This window comes from Typopeltis vanoorti, chromosome 25 (genome assembly GCF_054136105.1).
Source record: "Typopeltis vanoorti isolate ZY-2024b chromosome 25, IOZ_Tvanoo_1.0, whole genome shotgun sequence".
In the NCBI taxonomy this organism is placed as follows: domain Eukaryota; kingdom Metazoa; phylum Arthropoda; class Arachnida; order Uropygi; family Thelyphonidae; genus Typopeltis; species Typopeltis vanoorti.
In genome coordinates, this window is record NC_143573.1 from 58,718,511 (window position 1) to 58,746,204 (window position 27,694).

Sequence of the window (27,694 nt, forward strand, 5' to 3'; positions counted from 1 at the left end):
GTCCTTGTTTTGTTTACAATTATGTCGAGGGCTGCAAGAAAAGAAAAAAAAAGAGAGCAAATTCGTTTCAAACGGTGGAGGGTTGTTTAAATTTTACTTGTAAATAAGGGATGTCTTTCCCCTCATCAAGCAAGGGATTTTAAACCTCATTAACAATCAAACAAAAAATGCTGGCGGGAGATAAGCGATGCTATCTTTAATCCAATAAGGGCTTGTGTAAGATCACAGCTGTCATCTTTGAACCAACCGAGTTCTGGACCAACATCTCGAATTAGTTGTTTAATGTTTACAATGAATAAACAGAGGGGGGGGGATGCACATGCGCAGAATTTTTTTAATGGTGATCTATGGGATCTGATTTTTATGACGTAAAACTTTTAATGACTGTTTCTACTATTATCTATCAATCTACGGTACTAATCAACAATTCAATATAACGATCAAAATAACTAATAAATTATATTCGTAAGCGACGTTAATAAATGTCCTTTGACTCTCTCTGAATAGACCATCTTACTAGACACAAGAGCAACGAAGAGACAGCATCGCTTGACAATGCGTACACTGCCAACCACAGGTGGTGGCTCCTAGCGACAAGGGAGGATTACCTTCTAAAGATCCTTTACAAGCTATTGACTCCACTGTCCGTTTATTCTCTGGTTTTCCAGAGCTCCAAAAATACCCTCTTTAGCGATACTTGAGGGCTTTCTACTATCTGATACTCCCCCAAGCCACCTGGAGAGTCTCAAAAGAGCCGAAAACTTTTCATTCTTACTTTCCTTTTTTTCTTACGTTGTCACGAGGCTTGAATAATCCTCTGCTAGAAGATGCTACACTGTGATAAGGAGGAATTAGGCCGAGCCAATTCCTGATAAGTATTAAAGATAAGAAAACTTAGATTCGCATTGCAGTGCTCGGCTCTACAAGAAAGAGCCAGTACAGTAGCCGGCTATATGAGCTAATGGTTTCTATAGCGACGGTACAAGAATGATATTTGAACAACAATGAAAACTGTGACGTAATGAAATATACGTTGCAACAAGTTTGCCACGTGTATACTGGAATAAAAAAAAATGTGATCATCGGAAAGAGAACCAATCATTGTCTTGGATTTCTCATCACCTGAGTGTAGTAAACAAGCACTTCTTTTCCCCTTAAACTCGACCCCTCCTCACTTTGAAAAGATGACTGAAACATTCATAAAAGAAGGGAGACTTGAAAGTAACGCAAGCTCAAGAATAGGACAGGCTACTTGTTAATAGCAAGACCGATGTTTATTGGTCCAAAAAGAAGAAGACAGTCCCACTTATCTAATCTGTGTGTGTCTGCAGGCAGCAACAATGTCCGTGTGCTTCTTCCACAGAAGAGAGAGGGCTTTCAGTAATAGCTGGTGTAGGGCACGCGCGTTCTGAAAGCCCTGTGTTTTCTTTTGTGGTTCTGGCACTATACAGGGACATTTACCCTGCCTTTCTTTTCTCCTTTTGCTAGAATCCCTTGCCCGAGGGTGGGAGTTGTGTCGGATAACAGATGTACAGCTTGGTAACTGTTTTGTAGTGTGCGACGGGATCTTTCTTTTCACTGCGGATGATTCTCAGGCCCTACGAGGGTCCGCAGGCACCGTAAGGGAATAGGGCATGATGTGCATTCCGATCTGTATCCATGGGAAGGAAGGCTTTTGTGTTTAATTTGGTTGGTAATTCCACCACCTTCTCACGCTACACCCGATTGGAGATTCTCGTGAACATTCCACCCTGTACATTGTTTGACTTGGCGCACAACACCTGCTTCTAGTTATCTTTTATTTATTCTGTCTTTTGCTCTGTGTGATGAAATTGTTCAGGGGTGTAATATTGTTGAATACGCCGTTGATATTAGTATTCAATGATGAACGAAGAGAGTTTGGAATCCAAGGATGTCTATACCCATCCCTTCCCTCGTACTATAGTTGTCTATGATTTGTAGATGGGAATCAGGGGCGAATGCTGGTCTTGAAATTCGCGCTTGCTCTTGTTATCATTCAGGGAATGAGAGGTGCGATTGAAGTCTGATTAGCGAATTACTGACCATTTAAAACTATATATTTAGAAATGTATGTACATTTAATCATACAAATACAACATTTATTTTACAAATGATATTCTATCTTTTTCAATTTAGCTACTTGAATACAAATTCTACCCTACGGTTCTTCTTTATGAACTGGTCAATAACATCGTTATAAAAAGTTGGTTGTAACTTAATTTTCCCAAGCAACACGCGCACTTGTAAAGGCTGGCTGAAGCTCACTGGCTAGAGTTTAGACTGAAACAACTATCTTCCAGTGGCTATCAAACAATGAATATACTTCACTGGATTCAAACCGATACACTGGTTATAAAGTAGGTGATTATATCAGTGAGCTGAATTTCCAAATGGGTCAGTAGAACGCAAGAAAACATCCGCGTATAATTGAATTACTTATGGGAAAAAAAAATCAACTCAAACGATTGATCGGCGATCCTGTACCTCATCGGAATTGAATCCAGTTTGAATTTAAAACTATTAAGAGAATGGTTCGTTTGAACTAATCGGTTATAAAGCATCCAGCTGAAATACTTCCTTTTACTCCTAAGTAGGATGGATACTTTGCTCAAATCAGTACACCAAATATTAATATTTTTGAAAATTTTCTCATTGTATTGGTTTTTGAAGTATTCACAAAATTTCGTATACAATAAAAAAAGAAAGTTAATTTAAAGAATGAAAAGATCAATTTAAAAAAATGATTAGCGGAAAATTTTTCGTAAAATGTGAAATTATAAGTACACCTTTAAAATGATGACATATCTTTCTTTATAATAGCTTGAGCAACCGCGAGGCTTGCTCAATGGTCTCATCCCGCTTACCCTTGGAGGGTAATGGATGGCAGTGCTATAGCCAATGAAGTTCTAACTGAGGTTCAGCTATTGCTGTTACCCTCTAGCCATGATCAGAGCTTTAATTGCTCGATAACACCTTATCCCTACATTGTCCTGTACAGGTAACGGGGAAGATGAAAAGCATTCTTTATTCGCCCCTTTAAGCCAGTCCTTATAAGGACTATAAGGATAAGGAGGATTGCTCAATCTGTTATCAATTTCTAATTTTTAGTCGGTTTCTGTTTTGTGTGAAAGGGGAAAAAAAAAAACTTTCTATGTTATCACCCTGAGAAATGACATCATCCCATGTATGAAATAATTCTTATGACTACTTACTCATTCATAATTGTTGAAAATTTGTAACAATGAATGCAGTTTTTTCATTATTGTATTTTATTTGTCGAAGAAATTGGTATTCTGCGCATGCCAAACATATCCATTTGACAAATGACACACGCTTAAAAGTTGGGATGTTGAAGTTGTATCTAGCATAGTTTTTTTTACAATGTCCAAGTGAATCGCTGACTCAGTTTATTCAGTGGCTAAGCGGAAATGACCTCATAACAGCGAAGATAGTTCCTGATAATTTTCCTGTGTGGTTTTTATTAAAATCTTTGTTTTTATTATTTCGTGATGGCTGGATTTTAGTTTCCAAAGATGACCGCTACATGGAATCAATAAAAATAAAGAAATAAAAAAGGAAAAGAAGGGGAAAAAATGGCAGCGAGAGAAGACCCACATCATTCATCACATGCTTCGACAGCTGTGGCGAGTGTTGTCGTTGCCGTCTTCCGTCCATTAGGAAGCCAGATTACTTCAAGTGCCGTATCGTAGCCTATCAGGATAGCCTGTCTGCAGATGAATAGAAGTCCTCTTGTCCTCTTTTTGTCAACTTCCTGCAAGCGATTGGTGTTTAACCTCGGGTGCTTACCAAAGAAATTCGTCAAAGACGAAACTCGAAGCGGTTAGAGGGAGAACGCGCAAAATCGACGGGACTAGGAAGCGTATACGAACTTCAGCCTAGTGACGTAGCAAAAAGAATAATATTTTAGCAAAGTTCTTCCTATAATTTCATTGTTTTATCGTTCCATGCTGCTTGTGAGAGACACCATCAGTAAAAGATCGCACAGAAAATTTCATTGTCAAATTAATTCCAGTTTTTTAATATTCGCAATGAACTTCTAGTTCATTTATTTTTAGCATTTGACTAGGCAAAGGTTCCCAATTAAATTACACCTTCCGGCGTGCTAATACGGCAATGATGTCAAGAGCAGTATTCCATTTGCAATGGAATGCTGTTGTCTTCCATCACCGATGCCTACTGTAGTTCTTGACAGCGTTACTTATTGTTTAGTTGTTTACTGCCGGCGCTAAATTTAGAATTGCAATTATCCACACAATAGTTTAAACCTTCGGTGATTGCTATGAGAGATTCGACGTCATAGAAGCCTGGTATCTCGAATCCACAGTCCCTCGATTGCACAAACATCTTAAGTATAACATACAAATGCGCATATCGTCTGTTAACATACTGCGCTGAACAACCCTTAATTTGTCTGATCATCACTACAGTTTTGTTGCACAGCAAAAGAATAGTCTTTTAATAATATAAAAATAGGAGATTCAAAACTGCATTGTTGTCCTCTTCTTCACGCACTACTGGAAGACAATGAATATTTATTGTTTAGATCAGAAAACAGACCGAGTGTGACGTCAAAGAAGCATATTGCAACCAAACGTTGATAAGTTTTTGCTGCGATCGAAAGAATCTGGTATAGGCATATATTACATTGTTGTATTTTACATACTTGTTTGTTTCATTTGGCGCGTGTTCAATATAGGATTACAATTGTTCAAAAATAATTTACTAGATTGACGTCATATCTGCAATTTATTGTTATTATATTTTAAGTATTACGGTCTTAAAAAAATAAATAAAAACACCAACACTCTCAGCCGGAGTCTACTTTCTTTTCAAAGAGTACTGTCGTCCGCACAGGTGAAAGAATGGACTGTAAGCCATTTCTTTCACCTCCATGGACCCAACACCTCCCTGTCCATATTAGGGAGATTTGCCAGGAATGCCATTCCCTCCCCCCCCCTCTCTGTCCTGCCTGGGCAATGGACCGGACCATGCAGTGCAATCATCTCTGTTTGTTCTCCAGAACCTAACTTACATTCCATGTCCGCTTGTGTGTGTGTGCGTACGCGAATAGACTTGCGCTCTTTCAGTATTACTAAGCTGTTTTAGGTCCTACCGTCTGGTGTGCTTCCCCGTGTTGACATACGGTAGTCTGGACGGAGTCAACATCCCCGGACATTCTCTCCAAACAGCGCCTAGGAGAGAGAGAGAGAGCTCGGAGGGGTGTCGCATGCCCGATACTCCGCGTCGGAAAGAGGGCGGGCATTGGTAGTAGAAAGAAGTGACGGTATTATTGCGGGTCCCACTTAATGCTGCTATTGTTATGCTGATGTTGGAATTGGATTTTAACGCTGTAGTCCGCCACGATTCCTATTAACGAAGCGCCTCCCTGTGGCCGAAATTTGAATTGCAAATTTTTTTTTTTTTTTTTCTTTTGGCAGTGTGAACTGTGTCAATTTAGATATTCGGTAGATTCAGCCCCTCCCTTTTTGACCAACTTGCCCCAACCCCACGGTGCTTTCTGACTTGCCCTTTCAACTATCAATAAAGACCTAGTCGTAAGCACGTGCGGCTATGTAATACACTCTCCCCATGCACACTGGTCTCGTCTGTGTGTGTGTGTGTTCGGTGTATTTGTTCATCTTCAATTTAGACAGCACACACACAACCGGTGAAATCGACTCTGTTTCAACCCCCCCCCCCCCCCGTCTTTCAACTGCCCAGCTCGCGCATGCTAGCAAGCAGAGTTCGCGTTGGAATTTCTGTAATGTACAACGCGGTACGTCTGCGCTGACTGCCAACATAAGGCAAATAGCAAAGGTTTCAATTGATCTGGTTTTGCAGAGGTTCGAATCGATTTAGGACGCTAAAAAGTAATTTGCGAGCATGATGACACGGTGATAGTATCGGGCGTAGCGTCTGACGACATTGCAACTTTAAGGAGACGTCCCCGCTCTATACAAATGTGTGTGTATCTACAAACGCTTTGCATTTAAATGGTAATCTGTTCGTTTAAAAAAAAAAAAAAATGCTGAGGATAGACGCGACGCAGAAAATCTGCGTTTTTTTTTTTTTTTTTTTTGTCAATTAAGTGTGTGTCATTATTGCTGAGTCAGCAGCGTTAGGTTAACCTGGAAACAACAAACAAAAATCTTTCATTTCGAAACGATAACCACAACAATCGACTGGTTCGAGGCTGCTGATTGTTAATCGACTCGGACGTTTTAACAATAAAATGAATTCATCAGCTGTTTTGCCAGCAGTCGCAGAAGGAAAAAAATAAATGGATATAAAAATTCTCAGCTGTAATCACAGATGACTAATGTGCTAATATTCTCTATTATGATTACGGAACTGTCTTAGAAATAGTCTTGCGTTTTAACGATATGTGTGCATCTTTAAATAGCAAATTCCATCACTTGAAAAAAAAAAAAAAAAAAATAATTAAAATAATTCAAAGAGAATAAAGTAATTATGATTCTTTATAAAAAAAATAATAAAATAAAATAAATGTTTACTATGGATGTGAATGATTGTTTGCTATAGAAATAAACGTAATGGAAGACTTCTTATACACTTTTCACTCTCATATATTATTTCAACGAGTCGGAGGACTCATCGCTAGAGGGCGCTCCACAATAACCACCGTTTACACTATTTATCATCCAACTATATAAGCAATGGCATTAACTACCAATAATGCCATCTACCGCCCGCCAAAAGCTTTTTTTTTTCTGATAATTGTGTGCACTGTCCAGTTTGCTTGCCTGCAGGAAAAAATAAAGCCTTAGTCTAAGACTAGTTAACCCCGCCTTACATGAAAATAACTAATGGATGTTTACTAGTTCTTTTCACGTACGGTTTGAACAAACATCAGAATGAAGACGTTAGTTATACAATCTCCTTGATAAATTAACCCCCCCCCCAAGATGCTAAATGTATTCAAATTACAAATAATTTATTTCCTTGTCCTCAAGGATTTTTAGTATGTTTTAGGTCTAAATCCCCGCGAGACTAATATTCTATAGGTTCCCCATCTTTCGTACGTAGATCATTTAAAAAAAAAAGTTTTCTTTGATTTGGTTTTCTTCTTTTACTTTTAGCAAATTCGCGTCTTCCCAGAATCCCTTTCGTTTTCCAGCAGTTGAAGGCAATATTAAATGATCACAACCACTCTTGCAATTAGTACAGCAACAAGAGACATAGAAAATGCCGATGGACATTTATGTTGACAAGAAGAGCAATCCAGACGGTTATTTATCGTGTACAGTAGCAAGGGTTAAGCGGCATCTTCCTTAAATATGTAACCCACTCAAGTAAAAACAATTTGTTTATGCACGCAGGGAGACGCACAAGACTTACGGGAATTAACAGTGGCGGTATTTAGTACAATTGCCTCAAATCAGATGTCAACACACACTCACGCATCCCGAAGCTAGTCAGAAATGTTTCTTGGGATGATTAATTGAGTCATGCCGGAAAGGGCAATGATGTCGCACAGCGGAAGAAGGAACTCTCTTCTTCATTTCCACGAGAATGAAAATGGAAGAAATTATATTACGTCATTTTCTACATAGTTGTTGCCTGGTAACGAGATTGTTTCTATTGTACGTAACATGCTCAGAACAATCAATATTAAAATGCGCTCTTGTAATTATTTGCGCATCGTTAACAAGATGCGCAAATACAAACACTAATAAATCTATTGATGAGTGCATCGTCTGCTATTTAGGCAAGTATTGTTGGAGATGGTGAATTAACAACAATGGTACTCAAACAATGAATAAAAGTTAACAATATTGATGATTGCAATAGTCGTCTGCTTTAACAATGTCTCTAAAATGCATTAATATATTATTTTATTTGCGCAAAAATGTATACGCTTGTAAAAAAAATTAAGGGCAATTTATACTATAGATAATTAATTATGGCCCAAGAATAATTAACTTATTTCTGCCTTCTCTATTCGATGCATTGGTAATTAATAAATTATCGTTATTTCATTTCAGGTTTCTTCTATTAATCGGGTGCTAAGAAACTTAGTGTCACAGAAAGAGCAACAGTCCCAAGTCCAAGCTCAAGATGCCGTATATGATAAACTCCGAATGTTCAATGGACAAGGCTGGCCGAGGCCCAATCCATGGTATCACGGTGGAGCAACGCTAGGAGGGATTGCTGCAAACTGTTTGCCATCCGTTAACTCCGTGAGCATTCCCGCAGAGAATGGACAAATGCAGAAAAAAGGTGAGACACTTGAAATCTACGTTGATTTCCCGTTAAAATGCGGATTTCCGGGACAGTTAATTCAACGGGAAGAACGAACCCCTAGTGGAAATATTGGAGATCAAATCATTTCCATCTTAGTCTTATTTCTTCGTGTGTGAGGCGTCTTTAGCGGTAGTTTTAAGTAGCTGGTCGTGACTTTAATTTGTATACCCACTTGTTTAACTAAAGTCGCCTCTAATTTCGCCGCTGTTCACCCTTAATAGAGTGTCGTACGACGCCATCCACTTACAACGCTCCAGTGTTAGTTTCCGTGACAGAGGAATGTTTGAAAGTTGCTCATTATCTGGTAACTCGCTGTAAAAGCTTGCATTCGAGAGATAACGGCGTTTATCTCCGACGGTTTCGCTTGTGTCCTCGTGGCACGGGTTAGTTACACGGGACCCTGTATCTGCGACAAGGTGCTCTGCAGCGGGGGTAATCGGCTGGAAACTCCGATAGAGTGAACAGGAAGGTACTGTTATCTGTGGGTTAGATTCGTGTCCTCTGAAGCTGTTGTGGTGTCGTATACTGCTGTGTCATCCCGGTGTCCTTCGTTCTCTCTTCCCCCCCCTTCTCTTTTCCCATCCCTTTAACACTGTTCAGAAAACGCCTATTGTGAAAATACCACCAGCAGCGTGACGCAATACGGTCGCTTTAATGTCAAGATGATAGCGTAGATGAGTGCAGATGGGGACGCCATTACGTAGCTGTGCCAAAGAATCATTAGTAGCAAAGTGATTAAAAACTATTTGTGGTGTGTATTACAACAATGTTCCGTATAACTGTTCTGCTCCAACAATTATATGGAACATTAGTACATCTCTACTTCAAATCTCATTTGAATAAATGCTACAATAATTTATTCTCTTTGTCATCCGCGACTTAATTTTCAGAGCCTTAGATTAGTAATCTGTCTGCGTGCCTATACATCAAAAATAGAAATGAAGCTGTTTTGTAAAATCAGTTTTTTTTTTTTTTCTTTTATGAAGATTCGCAAGTCAGAAGTTTTGAGGCCAACGATGGGCGTTAAAGGAAGATATTCGAGTGTTGAAATAAAGTGGAGCATTTTAAGGATGATGCTAGATTGTTTCCACGTTCCATGACCTCTTTTTCTTTATGTTAGTTAATTGCTGTGGGTTCGCCAGCTGGTTTGTCTGTTCTATCGAATTCAAAACCAACAATCCCTTATAAAGGTTATACAAGGGATTCGAATACAAGTCGTTGTAACGATAGGACGCCATTATTACTCTATGGATGCTCTTATATAAAAGTCGAGTCCACTGCCCTTACATTATCATCCTCGATCAGTAATATACGTACAAGGCATTGCACAGCACAATGATTCTGTGCTCGTGTACATGGAAGTGTAAAAGGACTTGACTAGAATTGGCCACAATTCTAGTCAAGAATTGTGGCTAATTCTATCGTATACATTATTTCGACACATCCAATGCTTCTTTTATCCTCCGTTTCTTTTTTTTTTTTTATTTATTTATTTTCATCCCAACTTGCAGTCTTCCCTCAGTTATCTCTAAACACAGCCGAAGAAGTTTGTTCACGTATGACGTAGCGAATTTTCTAGTTTTTCGTATTCCGTCACCGCAATCTGAAAACTTATTCGCGCTCCGAAAAATCAACCCGATGACTACAACGCAGCAAAAATAGTAGTTGACGTTATCGTCCATTCCGGCAATCCTTCCCCCCCCCCCACCTCCCTTATCCGAAGAACGTAGTGAACGAACAGCTAGGTATTTATCAGACTGCACGAGATTTTGCTTCCATTGCTTTCATCACGTGATTCTTACAGCTGGTCGAGCCGAACTAACAGCCAACGGGAGATAGCGAACGCCTAGAGGGCGTTTCCTCTAACGCGGTTACCACCCAGTGGAGCGCAAGTTGCTGATAACGTTGCATCCTCTAATTCGGGAGTAGGTGAGGTCTTACAGGACTCGGTCCATAGTTTGGGCCTAAAATCGGTGGTGCGAGCCCGTAATTACAGTCGTAGAACGCACTGCTATTTCGGGTAGGCGAAATCAATTCCAGTTTTTACTCCACGGAAGCTTGAGGTGGGGGAGGATGTTTTTTTTATTTATTTGCTCCGCTGTTGTCTACTTTCTTCACCTATTTCTAGCGAAAGTACTGTGTTTTATTTTTTAAACAAAAAATCCTTGATCCACCAGCTGTTATCTCTTCATTTTACCCCAAAGACCTGCGTAATATGCCACATTGTTGGACATTGGCTGTCTTGATTGTTACAAACAGCCCCATTGTTTATAATCGCAACAATGATTGGAAAAAAAAAAAAAAGAAGCGTTTATTGTCTATAAAAAGCATGTATTCTCTGTCCAGTTTATCGGTCTCTGAGAGACGAAAATCTCTAATTTCTCTGAGGGGAGAATCTGCATATGTAAATTGCTAAATGAACTTTAATTGAAAATCCCATATCGCTGTTACTCTCGCCTCAAATATGATTCCAACGCGTCTTTTCAGTAAAAGAGCAACCAGCCCATCAGAAGATTGATTGAAAACACCTAAGTTAGAATTTAATTGAGATTCTATGAAGTTTTTGGTCCTTTTTTTTTTTTTCTCAATAGAAAAGTTTTGCTTTTTTTAATGTTGAAACATTTTGAAAAATTTCAGTATGTTAGCCTTTATCATTAGATATTTACAAAAAAAAAAATCCTAACCCTACCTTACCTACCCATCCTATGCTCTTAGCTTATTTTCTAATCTCTTGTTTCCAGACAGCGGCAGTGTCTCTGACGGATCGACGAGAAGCGATCAGAGTCCAAGTGGGGACGAAGACAGTACGGCAAGGCTACGATTAAAAAGAAAACTTCAAAGGAACAGGACGTCCTTCACGCACGAGCAGATAGAAGCACTAGAAAAAGGTGAGAAAATTGTAATTCTTGACTCACACGCACGATTGGAAAGTGGAAAAACTAATAGAAGGAAGATTCAAATCTCCAATCCGATCTAGACACTCCCCACTAGCCAATGAGTGAAATGTTTAACAGTTTCATCGATTTTTTTTTTTTTTTTTTTGGATTTACTTCATTTTTTGTTAGTAGTTTGGTTCCTCGTTACATAACAGAACACGAAGAATACTCAATGTTTCTACGTCGAACTATGAAACGTCTTTAATACAATCGGCAAACGATTAATAAAATAGACCAAATGTTTCAACTGAAATTAATTACATTATTATTTATTAATTAAATTAATTACAGATGACGCTTTCCAAACTAATCTACATCCAAATATAATGCAGTTATCTGAGCTGAAAATACAAAGAGATATCCTTCCTTGACCTTTCGGCTTTGGATCTTGGATCATAGCGGGCAGGCCTCAACATGAATTGCTGTTTCGTTCCTGGAAAAACAAACAAAAAAAAATTATTCTTTTTAAATCTGAGAAATTATTTTTTTTAATCTGAAATAGGAACTGTGCGCCATTTAAATCTGTCATGCAATTAATAAGATAACATATTATTCATTCGTTGCAGTCCGATCTCTCTTGACACGAACATCTCATTCGTACGTTTTTTTTTTTCAAGCCACATAAGCCCTATTTCGCTCAGCACGAAGTCGACGCATAACATGGGCCTTTGTCTGACGCAAGCTTTACCTTATTCCATCGACCTCCAATTTAAACCGTAATGATTGTCCCTCCTTACCGAAAGTTGGGGACATTTAAATTCTTAACAACTTTAAAAATATCGCATTTCGGCTTTTAACTAGTCGAATGTTATCCTTGTAGCTCGCGGCTGTTGTTATGATTGTTGTATATCCATTGTTGTAATGTTCTGTCTTTTGCATTCAACTGTTTGTTTTTAATTATTATGATGAGCAGTTCAGTTTAGGTGTAAAATACAGTATTTGATGGATTATAATTTCATTTTATCAGTGATCCTCATTCTTCTTGTGTATATATTGTCTCCTGCAATGAATAAGTGTGAGGGTTGGTGTTTAAGACTCCTTGATACGAGTAATAAATATGCATAGTGTTTTTGTGCCAATAATAATAATTAAACAATCCTGAAGAGTGTCACTCCAGCAAATTCATTTTGAATCGAGTTTTTTTGCTTACAGAACGAAACTGTTGATATATAAAAGGAAAATGAGGGGAAGAGAGAAACACATTTGAGGTACTTAACCGGTAAATTGAAAAGATAAAGATTGCAGAAGCATACAACAGAGTAAGATTTAGGTAGTCACACACACACTTGATCAGAGACAGGGGCGGCTCGTGCATAGGCACTCCAGACCTGCAGCACCCCCAATTTTTCTCGATACATAAATATATTTATTAATATTTGCTTGTAATATTTAATTTTATCTTCAACAAACCTATACAATTCTCTTATTTTATATAAAAAATAATAAAAATCCATCTTGTAGCACTTAGGAGGACGCTAGCAGCACTGTGTTTACCGCAGTGTCATATTGCTACGCGCGCAAGCATATGCACATCATAGTGAGATGCGAGCTATTAGCGTAATGCGGCACTGTCCGTCGCGCAGTTCCACTGTTGTTTATATGCAGTTTGCGCCAGAAGTAGTGTTCGTAGTGCTTATCGTGTTTACTCCGTCTCTTTAAATATTTGGACAGTACAATTAAAGACATAACATTTCTTATAGTTTTTATTTTAGAACATGATTGGGGTTATGATGATGGATTTTATTTTTAAGTAATTTTGAATTATACTAAACTGTATTATTTTAATTTTTATCAGAATTTTGATATTTTATGCAAACACGTATACACTGTACTTACAGTGTGGATGTATATTTCGAAAGTTGCAGCACCCCCACGATTTCAAGCCGCGAGCCGCCACTGATCAGAGAGCACTTTAATTTCTATAAGAATATCGAAAATTTCTTTAGAATAACATCTCAGTATTATTCATTACTCCTGACTTTTTTTTTTTTTTTTTGCCCGTTTTTAGAATTCGAGAGAACCCACTACCCCGATGTATTTGCGAGGGAGCGGTTAGCGGCCAAGATCGACCTGCCAGAAGCAAGGATACAGGTAAGACTTTTTTTTTTCTTTAATTCTTAACAGTGGAATAAGAACACAGCACATGTCTCAAGTGCCAAATTCCATAATCCTTTTTTATTATTATTACTAACACCATCGCCTTCCAAAAGATGTCTGCTTTACAAATTAAATTCTGCTTCAAGGAATGCGTTATCACTTCCTGTTGTACGTCGTAAGTAATTGAAGACAAAAAGTCGATCCTTCGGTTCTCGTCGATCCAGTGGCGCCCTTGGCCCGTGTTTCATCCTCTGATGGCTCTGCATTCGGCAATGAAAACGATTGTCCGAAAATCTTTCTCACGGTTATTGACAAATGACCGATCTGTAATTGAATAATGCCAACCGTGAATGTTCTATACCAATCTAAATTTTTACGTGCAAAAGAACGAAATCTTCGACTGCTTCGTAGCATTTTAAACTGACAGCATCAGCAGCAGCCTGATTAACATTGATTAATGTATCTATTCTAGCCTTATTTCCTCAAAAGTTCATGGCTAACCGAAACTTGATCAGGTATATCCAAATATCAATTAAAATAAAGATTTTAAGTACTCCATGTTCGAAGGTATTGCCACTCAATCACGTGGTAGTTTTCTATTTCATTCTTGTAGACGTAATAATGACTTTTGTTGCCATGGAAACAATACGTCACATCATTCTCAGCAAACAAACGAAGTCAGGTTCTCATATATAGAGAGAACAATAAACTTTTGTGTTAACAATGTTTTTACAACCACGTAACAATAAGCACCATCGAGAAGATTTACTGACGCAGCATATATGAGCATATACATTGATGTTGCAATTATTATAATAGCATGAAATTCTTGAAAATGAATTTCATGCTATTATAATAATTTCCTTCCATGAAATTCTAGAAGGCCACCGCAGTCCACACTTCTCTTTAAATAAGATTCTCCTATTCCTTTCGTCACTAAAAAAAAAATCAGCTTGTCTTATCATGTATGGGAATATCTTCCCTGCATCTTATGTATAAAATTCCATCAGCAAGTCTCAATCATATCTCCACTTTTCTTTTCCACCCTTGGCCGACTTCGTAGACGGCATGAATACCAACCGATAAAAATCATTGTTTTCAGTGAACACCATTAAGCGGACATATTAAAAATCGAAGACCACCCTTCATTCTTGAGATGGAAGTCTTAAGGAAATTATAATAGCTGAACAGCAGTGGCTTTTAATGAATTTTTAGTTAACTGATGGTCAATGTGCATGGACAGCGAAACCATGCGGTTTGCCGTTGACAACAGGCCATCTGTGGACGGCCGGGAGTTAATGAATCGATCGAATATTACGGAATTCTCGGAATAGAAGATTTAAAAATCATTAAAAACTAGGAATGAGCTTCTAGTTCCGAGTTCGAAATGGAACTCGCAGTTCATCATGAAAAACATTTCAGCAATGCATGAGCTACACGTCAATTATCGTGTAGCTCATGTTTACCACTTCCACGGCTTATCTAAATTCGCCCTCCGTAACGCAGGTTAAGGATAACGTGAAATTCGACTTTTATTGGAAAAACCCGAATTCGAATCCCATTAAACATCTTATCTCACATAGAAAAAGTGAGTTAACCTGTCTCAGAGACTCCACAGAATACATACAGTTAACAGACGCAACACGCTGGCGCAGTGGTGTAGCTACAGCTTTTACCGCCCCTTTCAATCCATACCAAAAGTACTACAAAAAGTCGAAACGACGTATAGGAAAATAAATTTTAAAATGCTGTTTATTTTTGAAGTAAACCTTTAATATCAACATTCTAAAATGTTATTTTTCTTGCTTTTCTGTTAGCAAAATCGTCGATGACATTGGCGAAGTCTATTTCATAATGTCGGTAATTCTTAATCAAATTTTATTTAGAAAAAACTCCTCTCTCAACTAGCAACACTTACAGCAATTGTGAGGAAAATTCGCAGTAGGATTACGATCTGAGTTCTCGAGAGACTGTAGTTTAGAATTAACTGCAAAAGTTAAAAAAAAAAAAAAAAAGTTCAAAGTGACGCCTCTGTGCTGGCCTTATGACGCCCCCCCCCCCCTCCGTTGTCTTCGTAACTTCAATTGGTCTGGACTGTATTGATCGAACTAACCAGCTAATGTATTCCTACCTGTAGGGAAAAAAAAAAATTATCTGGAATTACAACATTATTTATAAAAAAAACAAAACATGAATTGCGTCAATATTTCACTTAAGGAATGTTTTGAATTCAGTGTGTTCATTTCAAGCCTTTTTTTTTTTTTTTTGCCAGCTATTAAATTCCCATCCAATATGGACGAAGTCAACTGTTGTTTGCGTGTAATCCACCAACTCACACGTGCTAGTGACAACACGAATGTACGACTCGCTTAAAACAATAAACGATATTCCAGTTAAAATGCCTTTACAGCAATGGAACAAAGATCGCGAGATTTGGAAAGGAACCCATCTTTGTATGTTGAGGGAGATGAAGTTAAAAAATCTCAGTGCCGAAGAAAATTTGGAAACATACTAGAATTATATTGTCCTAACATTATGCTGATTTTTGGTAAACGATGTTACATATAATTACACAATTATTTTAATTATGTTTCTTGAACTTCCTAACTTCTTCGTTGCAGGTGTGGTTTTCTAACAGGAGGGCGAAATGGAGAAGAGAAGAAAAGCTTCGCAACCAAAGGCGAGTGGTAGAACAGACCAGCGTACCCACAAACCCCACCACAGGTCGCATTGCCATCAACCCTGGTTTTCCTAACTCCTTGTATCCTGCCATCGGCCAACCAATTGGTAGCATGGCGGACACTTACACGTAAGTTGGCTTGACTTTAAAGTTCATTAAACAATGATTCTTAATTGATTTCTTTCAAATGTCGAAATCTCATCGGTATGTCAGTAATTGTTTATTTCTTTTAACAGCACCATCCCTTCAATGTCAAACTATTCGATGGCCAATAACATGGCACCTAGTTCGTGTCTTCAACAACAGGCAACCTCTTACTCCTGCATGCTACCATCAGGAGGGGCCCGTACCTACGACCCATTGGCGTTGGGCAATTACAGTCGCCCACCATGTCCTTCCAGTCAACCTCACGTAATGCAACCGATAAGCGGGCAATTCCCCACCGTGAACAATGGAGCGGCTGCATCAACAGGTAAGAGGAAAAAAATAACTTGCGTACTTTTAATCTTTATTTCAACGTTCGCATAGTATCGTCTTCCCAAATGTCCGTTGAGATTTGACCACGGATTATAGTGTGTGGGATTTATTAGAACAATCTGCGATTTGTGAACGACGCCTCAGAAACAATAACCGAGTATCGACCATTAAAACACTGACCTTTAAAAGTAGATGTGTTTGAAATTACGTTTTCGGAAAAAGTCCCTGTAATTTGAAACGATATTGTGGACAATCACTGAAAGAAAAAATAAGCAATAAAAGCTTCACCACAATGCATACGACTTGATGTCGCCAACTTCGGCATTACCTTGAAAAAATAAATAGAAATTTGTCATCTTAACTGTATTTTAACATTGTATTACGAAAAGTGGACTAGATATAATCTTTATAGGATTATTTCGATAAATAATTCTTATCGTTTCTTTTTTGGCTTCTAGACATTACATTGTATTTGTTTGTGTGCCAACAGTCGACCTACATATTACGAAATCTGTATTCATTATGCACCATACAATCTATTACTTTATCATTTACTAGGACTAATGGTTTCTTCTTACATCTTATCCGCATTTCTATCTAAGCAATTTGTCCTAGATTCGCGTTTTTGATTTGTTGTAATGTTTCTCAGAGCTTGTTTCTCCCTTTTGAATGCCGCAAAATAGGATCTTTGATGCAATGGGGAGAGGGATCATTTATTTACCAGCAAAAGATGGGTTTAAAATAAATGAGAAAATATTTTAAGTTTTGTTACGCGATGCATTTTTATCAATTTTGGAGAGAACACCTGCAGTATAAAGAACGTGGTGGTCAAATGTGTTGAATAAAGGTGGACAAATTTCGCACGTACAATGGAGGGTAAAAAAATATATACTGACATACTAGCTCAGTACTGCGCAAAAAAGTACCACCCAAACACTGAGTTTCTTGGAGACAAAACTGTTACTTCATTTGAAAAGCCCTTATAAATATTTCGCTCGTTTATGAAGGACAAATGTCGCACCACGGAGCCATTCCTGTATCTTTCTGCTAAATATTGATAAAGTTAGGTGGTGGATGTTGCTTTTAATTGTGAAACTGTGCAATATTGTACAAAATTAGAAGGATCAATTTAGAATACTCAACGTATTTATTGCGACCATCTTATTTTTGGTCGAAATTACGATCACGTGATGTACTTAATTGCTACCGCTATGGTCAAGTGAATACAACAGCCGTACCATAATGATTCCATCGTCAACCCTCGTATGTCTTGCTTGGGACATTGATCGCATACAGCGTGACGTTTTCGAGAACTCAAAGGCAACACTGATTGAGTAATTGCTAACAGTTCGTGACAGTCCAGTCATGTTGGTGCGTTCACTGTCTCCTGCTATGATCCGGGTCATTAATTAGAGAATTAATCACTGGCGAGAGTTAGTTCAATGTTCTATCCGACGCTAATGGAGATATTGGGCACGGATAACTCACTCCCACCAGACTCCATAATTAAACATTTACTTTCTCGGTGCAGTAATAGTAATTCGTCCCTTATTACACACCCACTTCGGCTTCTTGTATGGAAATCTACTTCAGTATCTCATCGGTGACGATGATTTCGAGGGGTTTTTCCCCCATTGGGAAAAGTAAATGACTTTTTTCAATGAAAAAAAGGATTTTTTTTTTTATATAAACCTTCCTCTGTTTGCAGATTAAATTTCCATGGAATTTTTCGTCCCCTCGATTTGAGGGGATGAAAAATTCCATGTTTCCAGTAGGGAGAAAACCCTGCCATCGGATAAAACACTTTTAACGGTTTACTCCTAAATACGACTCGATGATGGATATTATAATGCTGCTATGCAGACAGGAGAAGTCGTAGTAGCTCAGTGGGTTTCGAATCCCTCTGACGGAAAGAACCTTAAAAGCTTTTCAAATCCAAGATGAGTTAGTCGGTCTCAGATATAAGCTGGAGTTTTCCGCCGGAAAACTCCAATTTTCGGCTCTGAGAAACAGGCAACCCTGCTCCGTGAACACACATACGGACATGGAAAACTATTGGAAAATACTTCCTTAGTAAAGTAGCATTACTACCTACCCCACCGACTATTGGGCTGAAGAAATTCGCATACACCTCATAAGCACAAAGGACCTAACGATACTTTGGCTTCAAAAAACGTGAACTGTTTGTATTTCTTTAATACTCATTAATTGCATACATCCGGTTTCTACTTTGTCGTTGTCTCGCATGCAAAGCAAACCTTCCCCGTTATAAAAACGAACAAATTTCAAAACTAGTCGTAGAATAGACGACCTCCCCCCCTTTCTCTCTCTGACGCATTGCGGTCACTTTCTCACAAACTGTTTTTTGTTTTTTGTTTTTTTTTCCTGTTCCACAGGAATGGTCTTCCGTTGTTCCTTTGCTTTGCTCTTCATCCAATTCTCTCCCGTTCCAAAACGGGTTCAGTTCCCTGATTAGGTGCTATATGCAATTAATGCAACCGGCCTGCCATTCATCTGCTGCATCCACCCTCCCTCCTCACACGTATATTATGCCAAGTGGCTCGTTCCGTTCGTATTAAGCATGGCCTAATACGATTTGAAACCGCGGCCGCTTCGAGGATAAGGTGGTTAGCTCTATACCTCCAGGTGTGTTCAAGGGTCGGTTTGTATGTTCTGAGGGAGGAAAAATCCCTACCTCCGTATGAGACCGGCTAACCCTCCTTTCTTCGAAAGAAATCACAGAAACTGACAGGAATCGAACCCAGGTCTTTCCGACCAAAGAGCTTCGTCTATACTGACTGAGCTACGCAGGCGCATCCTCCCCAGGTGGGGGTGAGTATTTTATGTTCGTAGATATCCACAGATTTAGCTTTGCATTAGGTCCACCTCTCTGTGCAATCACGGCTCATAGACGCCTAGGAACAGATTCCACAAGGTGTCGAACACCCTCCATGCGTAACTGGACCCATGGCCGCAGCAGCAACTCCGTCAGTTCACGCTCATTCTGTGGAGGAGGATCAGCAGTTCTCACATCCCATTCTAGCATATCCCACACGTTCAATTGGGTTGCAGTCGTGTGGCCAAGGCAATGTGCCGAATTCGTTCTCGTGTTCCTCCAACCACTCAGTTGTACGAGCCTGATGACAAAGTGCGTTGTCCTGTTGAAAGCCCGCACTGTGGTCGGGGAAGACCTCCTGCAGATATGGATGGAGATGGTCCTTCTAGCATTCAGTGTTTGTGGGATGATAACCGACAGACTTAGGATGTCCGAAAAAAGCTCAGCGGCCTGTTGAACTCCAACTGTGCAACCAGAGAGGTAGGGCTTCATGCTGTTTATGCCAGATGACCTTCTTCCATCTGGCGAGGGTTCATTACTGACTTTCCGTTGTTGCTATGCTTGGCCGTCATCACAGGTACCTTTTTTTGATCTCCGGCTGTGGAACCTCAGGCGAAGCAAGATACGATGCATGTGGAAATGGGTCGAACTTCCCCACCGTTGTTACTGGTGGGTGAGCTGTGTGACTGTTGCACGTTGCTGTTGAGATACCAGTCGTGATACCCGACGTTCACCTTTAGGATCAACCCCGCATAGTTGACCAATGTGAGCCCTTCTGCTGGATGTCTGTTCATGGTTGATCCAGTACTGGTACACCCTTGATACAGGAGTACGGGCAACAAACAAGTATGGCTGTTTCAGAAATACTGGCACCCTCTCTCCTGACTCCAACTCACTATTTGCCCAAATTGGTTGCCACGTTTCTTCCAAACGTTTACTGATTACTATAGAGCAGTGCTTCCCAAACTTATAGATACCAAGGCCCCCTTTGGAAAAATTAAAATATTGCACGGCCCCCATTAAAAAAAAAAAAAATCGTAATACAGACATATTATTTATTGTATTTATATTCAAGATTTTGCGTTTGTAATCTTTTTTTTGTGTGTGTTTCTTATCAATACCTTTGAAATGAAATTTATAGGAATAAGCACATCTTTACTTCTTTCACTACGCTTATTCCGCTTCCTATGCAGGGTCCGCGTGTTACTTAGATGCGACTACTTGTTAGTACCACTCCCAACCGACCTGTCGCCTAGTCTGCCGCTGGGGGGGGGGGGGAATATATTTTTGGCTGTAGAAGCGTATGTTCAAGGGGCCGGTTTGCGGGATGAAAAATGCCAGATAAACCGACTATGCCTGAGGAAGATCCTAAAGTTCCTCATGTCTTCGATGGGAATCGAACCTGAGACACTCCTTTCCCCAGGCATATGGTTCTATCTATCTATCCCAATGGCTTTAACGGACCTTTAAGGCCCACAACCTTCCAAGCATGCTTGGATTTCGTAACCGAAATACGAGGATAGAATGGTCACTCCTATGCCTCAAGGTATTCTTGACTGTATCCCTGTGTGTTCAAGGGTCCGGTTTGCCTGCTCGCGGGATGAAAAACACCAGATAAACTGGCGGAAAAAACCCTACTGTCCGCGCCCAAGACCGGCTAACTTGGCTATGGCTGAGGAAGATCCTTCAGCTCCTCACGTCTCCGACGGGAATCGAACCTAGGACACTCCTTCCCCAGGCATATGGTTGCGAAGCGCAAAGTCACTAGACTAACCGCACGGACAACAAGCATATATTTACTAATATTCATTAATTGGCGAAATACGCAAGAAACAATGTGTGATTTTTCCATTAAAATATAAAAAAGAAATAATAAAAATTAAATTTCTTTTCAGATTAAAAAAAAAAATCTACTTAGGTCTTAAAACATTTTAAATTTCTTTTCATTATTTCACGCCCCCCCCCCCCCTCAACAAAACTTACGGCCCAGTTTGGGAAGCGCTGTTATAGAGGGCAGGTTGTGCCATTTATAATAGCAGCAGGTGACGTTGGTATCACGTGGTCCTTCGTTATCGTGCCGAATATGTAAATCGGGGGGGTTGTTCCTAACGCAAAGCTAACTTAGTGTACATGTTCACTTGGCTCTTTTATGGGACGAAAAAAATATCGACCTTTGTACGAGATACCTCACTTTTAGCTGAAAAGTTCGTTCATAGACTGGATTGGAAAAAACCCCACTGGGCTTATAAAAAAAACACAAGGCTGCTGGTGGTCATCCTTCGTTCCCATTCCCACTTCAAACGCGCTGAATTACTTCTCGTTCTCTTTTCTTGAACAGGCTTTCTTACGTAGTTCACGGCAGTACATGATGTGCAAATTCCTATTTTTGTATTATGTGTTAGCATAAAAAAAAAGCTATCATTGGAATCCTAACTGTTGTAAATTTACAACCGCAATATCGCATTTGTATTTTTAAACAGAAACAGCAGAAAACTGTTATGAAGAGAAACCTCTAGGGAGTCAGGGACTCGTCGATGGAGGCCATACTATTCGCACCCGCTGTCATATCTGTTCTTGCATTCATTCACGCTACTTGCGCACACAACATCCAACAGTAATCGTTTCCAATCACACACTCTATGAGAGAAAAATCTAGCCCTCACCCCCTTCTTAGTGGCATTCATTCTCAGCTTCCAAGGATGCCCTCTCGTCCTTTCCCCACCCTCTATAAATTGAAAAATTCCATTAACTAAGATCCTGTATGACCATTTCTGAAGTTTGTAAGTCTCAATCATATCACCCCCTCTTTCTCCTGTTTGGAGTCTGAAAACTCTCAGGCTGTCTTCATAATTCGAATACCACGAATAGCGTAGATCTGATTTGATGCCAGTAGGTATTTTCATTTGGAGTTACTTCAAAGGTTTATAGGAGTTTCGACATTCACGAGCCATTGAATTAAAATATTTTTTTACATCAATCTCGCACGTGATAGGTTGGGAGACCTGTAAAAGACGTACAGTGGCATGTGTGCGAGGTAGGGGTGGGGGCAAATGGTCAAGAAGAAAGAAAGAGGCTGTTCATACAGTTTACGAACAACTACATGTCTTTAGGGGAACTGTGTGTCCAAGACTGTTCCAGAAATAGCAGTAGAGGTTCTTAAATAAGTAGTTGCTTCGGTATGTTTGCAGTTGGCCAGCAACTGCTTGTGTGTTGCTGAGAATGAAGCTTGAAGAGAAGTGTCGCCAGTGAACAGAATCTAAACAGCATCTAACAGTTTTTATTGTTTTAGAAGTTACATAGATGAGGAATATCTCGATGGAAAAGCACAAATGTTTTAGATGCAGAGGAGGCTAGGTTTACGATGTGCTTATGCAATGATGTCCTCGTTCGATTGATTATGATTGTCTCGCTTTGAAGCAATGTGGGTATCGCAAGGAAAAGACGAATAGTGCACAATCCTCACCAAAACTGTGGATAAGATTTGAGTTTGTGATAGGTCATTTAAGAAGATAAGAAATAACGCGAGCGGATGCAAAAAAAACTGGGGACATCTGAAGAAAGGAAGCTGTTCATCATGACATACAGTGCATGTTCCATATGATGGCAATTGACAAATAAGCCTTGGTACCAGACCCATTCAAAAGCCTTGGAAATATCTAGAGCAACCACGTGGGTTTCATCAATCCTTCTCAAAGCTTGGTTCTATGCGAGTGATCTTGCCAAGATATGCTGTGGATCAAGAGTGACAGAATCTGCATTGGTGGTCACTGATTAATTGGTTGACCTCTGGGTGACGGGATTCATTGTTGATGACTTTCTCCATTATTTTTGATAAACTGTGAGGTACGTCGAGTGTGATGGTAGTTTAGATGGCTTGCGTTTACTTCTTTCTTTGGGGATCGCTTGAATACAGACTTATTTTCATGCTGAAGAGTAGGTGCCAGATGAGGATGAGAGATTGTAAAGATGGCACATTGGGGAGGAGGATAGTATGAGGTCTTGTTCGTGGAAACTCTTCGGTATTCTTGTACTGTCTTTTGATGAGAGAGTAAAGAAGGCATGCAGTGAGCAATTATAGTAATGCAGGGGGTGTACTTCTCCCTCGTCAAGGAAACGAGACTTGCAGAAGTGGTCCTTCCATGTCAGATATGAATTAGTTAACGACCTTTTGTAGCTATTGCTTGCTGCCTGCCTAGTAGTATGAGTTCGGGTTTTGAGTCACTTGCGATTTGTAGAATTATTTTCTTGAACCGTTTTGCCACACTTATTTAGAAACAAAGGTTTGGATAGTGGTCTGAATTTTGGGGTAGTGTAGAGGGATCCGCTGTAAAGGCAACTGGCAATGGAAGGAAGCATTGAGTGTGGTTAGAAAAGCCGAAGTGTGAATTAGACATTTGGGATGTTAAGTAAGGTTGTTAAGAATAGATCAAATATATAAACTTGTGTGTTGAGATCACGAACAGTGGTAAAGTCCATATTTTGTTACATAGAGTTTGCTGTTTGTGATTATTATTTGGTTTGTTGTTGAGTGTTGCTGTTTTTTGAGAGAAATGTTTTTACCAGCAAATTTCATGTTGTCTTTCATGAATAAGGCCATTCAGTGGGGCTAAAGGACCACATGCACTCCTACAACGAGAAACAGTATCTTCTTTCTGGTCCACTGCATAGTCCCGAGGCATCCTCCTGTTAATACGAAATTAGGGATTCATTACATTTATTGGTAATTACGTAAATATAGTAAGGATATCAGTAATAATTTGATCCAATCTAGCATCTCGGCCTTCGTAGTTAAAGTAATCATCCTTTGGTCTACGTTCCACCCTTTAATTGTGTAGCTACCTTCCCCTCTGGTCTTTCATTGTGCGTCGTGGTCGATGTTTCGTTTTTTCCACCAATATCGGAGTACTCCAAGGCTCAGTACTTTCATCTTCGGTCTTCTTCCTATACAAAATCTTCTCTTATTAACATTCAGTCTTATTCATGAATGTTGATGAACAGTACATCGACTTACTTTACTTGAGTTACTCAGGTGACTCAATAGTCAAAATTTTCTATGGTTAATACCTTAAAAACCGATCTTCTTGCTATTCTCAAGTGTGTTGAAGATAATCTGTGAATTTTAATTTCTAAAACATACTTCCCTCACTCACTTTTGCTAACATTCCGCTCATCTGTTTTTCTCTTCTTGGGCGGTCTTTTGCATCTAGACAATCCTGGCATAAGCACATCACATGCATCGTCTCTCAGCTTCGAAGAAGCTGCTGGAATTCCTTTTCGTTCAAAAACACTAAATCTGACCAATCTTAGAATAGTTCTCTCACATCCGGGGTGGTCTACCAAAAACCTTCCACAGAATGGTGGATTGTGTCCAGAAAAGAACTATAATATTTAAATCATCGTCAAATCCATTAAATTTAAAAATAACCATAAGTACATCGTACACAATACACATGCAGGAGAAAGAAAAACTCCACGGTGGATGACAGGCGTTCAACTCTTAAGATAGAATTTAATGTTTAAATATTATTAAGAGAGACCCCCAGGGAGTCAGACTTTGAGGAGGCTACATACACCAACTATCATACTTGCTCTTGAATTCATTCACACTTCGTGCACATACAACATCCAATCATGCACCACTCTGAGAGAAAATCTAGCCCTCACCCCCTTCTTAGTGGCATTCATTCTCGGTTTCCAAGGATGCCCTCTCGTCCTTTCCCTACCCTCCATAAATTGAAAAATTCTATCTACTGAAATCCTGTATGACCCTTTCAGAAGTTTATGTCTCGCATCTTTCTTCTTTTGCTAGTGTGTGCAGTTGAAAAGTTCCCAATCCGTCTTCATAATCAGTATTCCACAATCCTGATATCATTTTTACACTCTCTCAACATGACCACGAAAACCAACCTGGACCCAAGTGAGGTCATATCGAAGCAAAATGACTTCCCTATCCTTACATAGGAAATGGGTTAGTGTTAATTATGTTTGTTATTCTTCGTGCGATGACGATGTCTTCAGTTGGAAGATCTGGATTTGAATTCGTCGAAATGTAAAAACCTTTTACAACGGCTTGTTCAGTAGAAGGTGCGGTAGCAGTTTTTTTTTCCCCAACCGGAAGTGGCGGGGTTCTTTCTCTTCTAAACCTGTTTTTGTAGCAAAACTACCAACTACGCATAATGCACTGCTCTCGTGACCTTAGTCGCTCCCGAAATTTCCATTAAGCTGCATGCAGAACAGTTCGTATCGACTTGGTAACGGCCTTTAAATGAACGCCACTTGTAGACGCATGCGCTGAGCAGGGATTAGAAGGATGTATTTAACCCTTTCACTTAAATTTTTGGATACGAGCATGGAGAACTCAACCTTGAGTTTGTTTGTTTTTAAAAATTCTGAAATGAAAATTACTGAATTTTTAAATTAATTTTATACCCTTTCTATTTCAGGTTTGATATCTCCTGGTGTATCTGTTCCGGTTCAGGTGCCAGGCCAACACAGTGATTTGAATATGACTTCGAACTATTGGCCTAGACTGCAGTGACTGTCAAGAAATCTTCGGAACGTGTACAGCGACCACAAAGCTCTACGACCCTTCTTGTGAATCTCCATAGACTCATTTTAGGATGTGCTGGAATTTCGTTTTTATCATTACAAACTAATGACTTAGCCAGTCGGATGACAACGATATATTAAAGATGCAAAAACAGTGTGCTAGGCATCTGACTTAAGGACAAATATTTATTCATTTAATGCAATATATAATATATAAATATATATATAATATACATACTTAGCAGAGTCTGGAAACAGCTAATTTTTCAAACATCGAAACCAAAGATTGGCTTGGCAGACTGTAGTCTTAACGTCAAGAATTTTAATTCTAGCAGTGCCAACGACAATTTAAAACAAATGCATTATTATACTAGTCTTCCGTTGTGTGACGTGTCAATAGGCAGCTTCCAAATAATTCTATGGAGATGCCCTAAATGCCAAAAATTAAATGTCTTGTCCCAGAACTCAGTAAGCAACTATTATCTGTGATACTGCCATTTGATGCCAACGAGATAACACTTTTCTTCGCACAAGCTTCAATTGTATGTGAGTAGCAGATGACGTAACAATGTACCTAGTGAACAGCTATAGTATGTAGCCTGTGTGACGTCATAGTTAGTGCTTCTTTCTGCAGATGGTTCGTTTGGAAGGATTTTGGTTAAGTCGACCATGAAAACGTCATCGAAACAAAGCTGCAAATACTCGATTGTCTTCTTACAGAATGAGCTCGATATTAGTTTGTGTTTGTAAGGATGCCAACTTGTTTTCTTTCGGTCCATTGAAACATTTGTATTTGTTACAGCACCCTTTTAAGTTTGATCTTAATATTTGTTAGTGTAATGAACACATAATGAAGGTTGTTGGTAAGAAAACGATACCAAAACTATTCAGGCAGATGAACGCGCTTTTCAATTAATATTTAATTTAAAATTTTCAGAAAGGTAAAGAGATTGCTTGTGACTTGTTTTGTCGGCTTTTCATTGGATTAAAAAAAAAAAAAAATACATAAGACTTAATGGTTTTGAAAAGTCTTAAAATTAATTAGCTAAAACAAAGTCAAAATGTATTGGACTCTCAAGCTCTTGACAAATCACAATTACGAAGGCACCTTTATATCACAAAGCGTTTTTTTTTTTTTATGGTTAAATTATGTTGGAAGTCTTCCGATTTCCTGCGATATTGTAAACCTCACATCTTTAGTATATTTTTGTCAATAATGATTTAAAAAAAATTCCAGAGGTATAAGAGTATGTTATATAAAATACTCGTATAGCTAGCTGAATACGTGAGTGATGACAAGCCACAAACAAATCCTGCTTTTCTTGTTGAGCAACCCATGAGCTAACGAAAGTATAATTAAAATTGGTTGACTATTTAAAAAAAAAAGGTATTTAACCAAATATTCATGTTCTTCTGAAAAGGTATAAGGAGAATTCGTTTGTTCCATATTGCATGGGTTCCTCTGCCTTTAAAAAAATTGAACATTCCCTCATTGGTTTATTTTTTTTTAATATTATATATATTTAAAGAATTTGTTTCTGGGTATCACAATTTAATTTGAATTATTGTCCACGTAAAAAAAAAAAATTTAAATATGAATATTATAGTCTAAGGGGCACCTTCGTTAAAACAAAGGTGTAGTAGTTATTTCGGTGTAATGGTTTATTCTTTAAATTATTAAGTAGTTCTTCCTTACCGGAATATGTATCTAAGAACTCCATTAAAAAAAGGGATCTTTTTGAGATGGGTGTCCAGCTGATATTCACTTCCATCTTCTTTTTGACAAGTGCATGGCTGTTCCAGTATCGCACC

The 27,694-nt window shown here is 38.9% G+C and overlaps 1 protein-coding gene across 1 annotated transcript in view; it reads left to right on the top strand.

Annotated features, from left to right (window-relative positions):
• LOC150092770 (paired box protein Pax-6-like) overlaps nucleotides 1-25,871 on the top strand; it is a 30,844-nt gene extending 4,973 nt beyond the window's left edge. The window contains exons 2-7 of the mRNA XM_090414577.1: nucleotides 8,049-8,283; nucleotides 11,049-11,195; nucleotides 13,252-13,334; nucleotides 15,962-16,149; nucleotides 16,257-16,492; nucleotides 25,777-25,871. Coding sequence (XP_090270703.1) covers nucleotides 8,049-8,283; nucleotides 11,049-11,195; nucleotides 13,252-13,334; nucleotides 15,962-16,149; nucleotides 16,257-16,492; nucleotides 25,777-25,871 — 984 coding nt within the window. The remainder of the gene's footprint in view (nucleotides 1-8,048; nucleotides 8,284-11,048; nucleotides 11,196-13,251; nucleotides 13,335-15,961; nucleotides 16,150-16,256; nucleotides 16,493-25,776) is intronic.
• The last annotated feature ends 1,823 nt before the right edge of the window (nucleotides 25,872-27,694 follow it).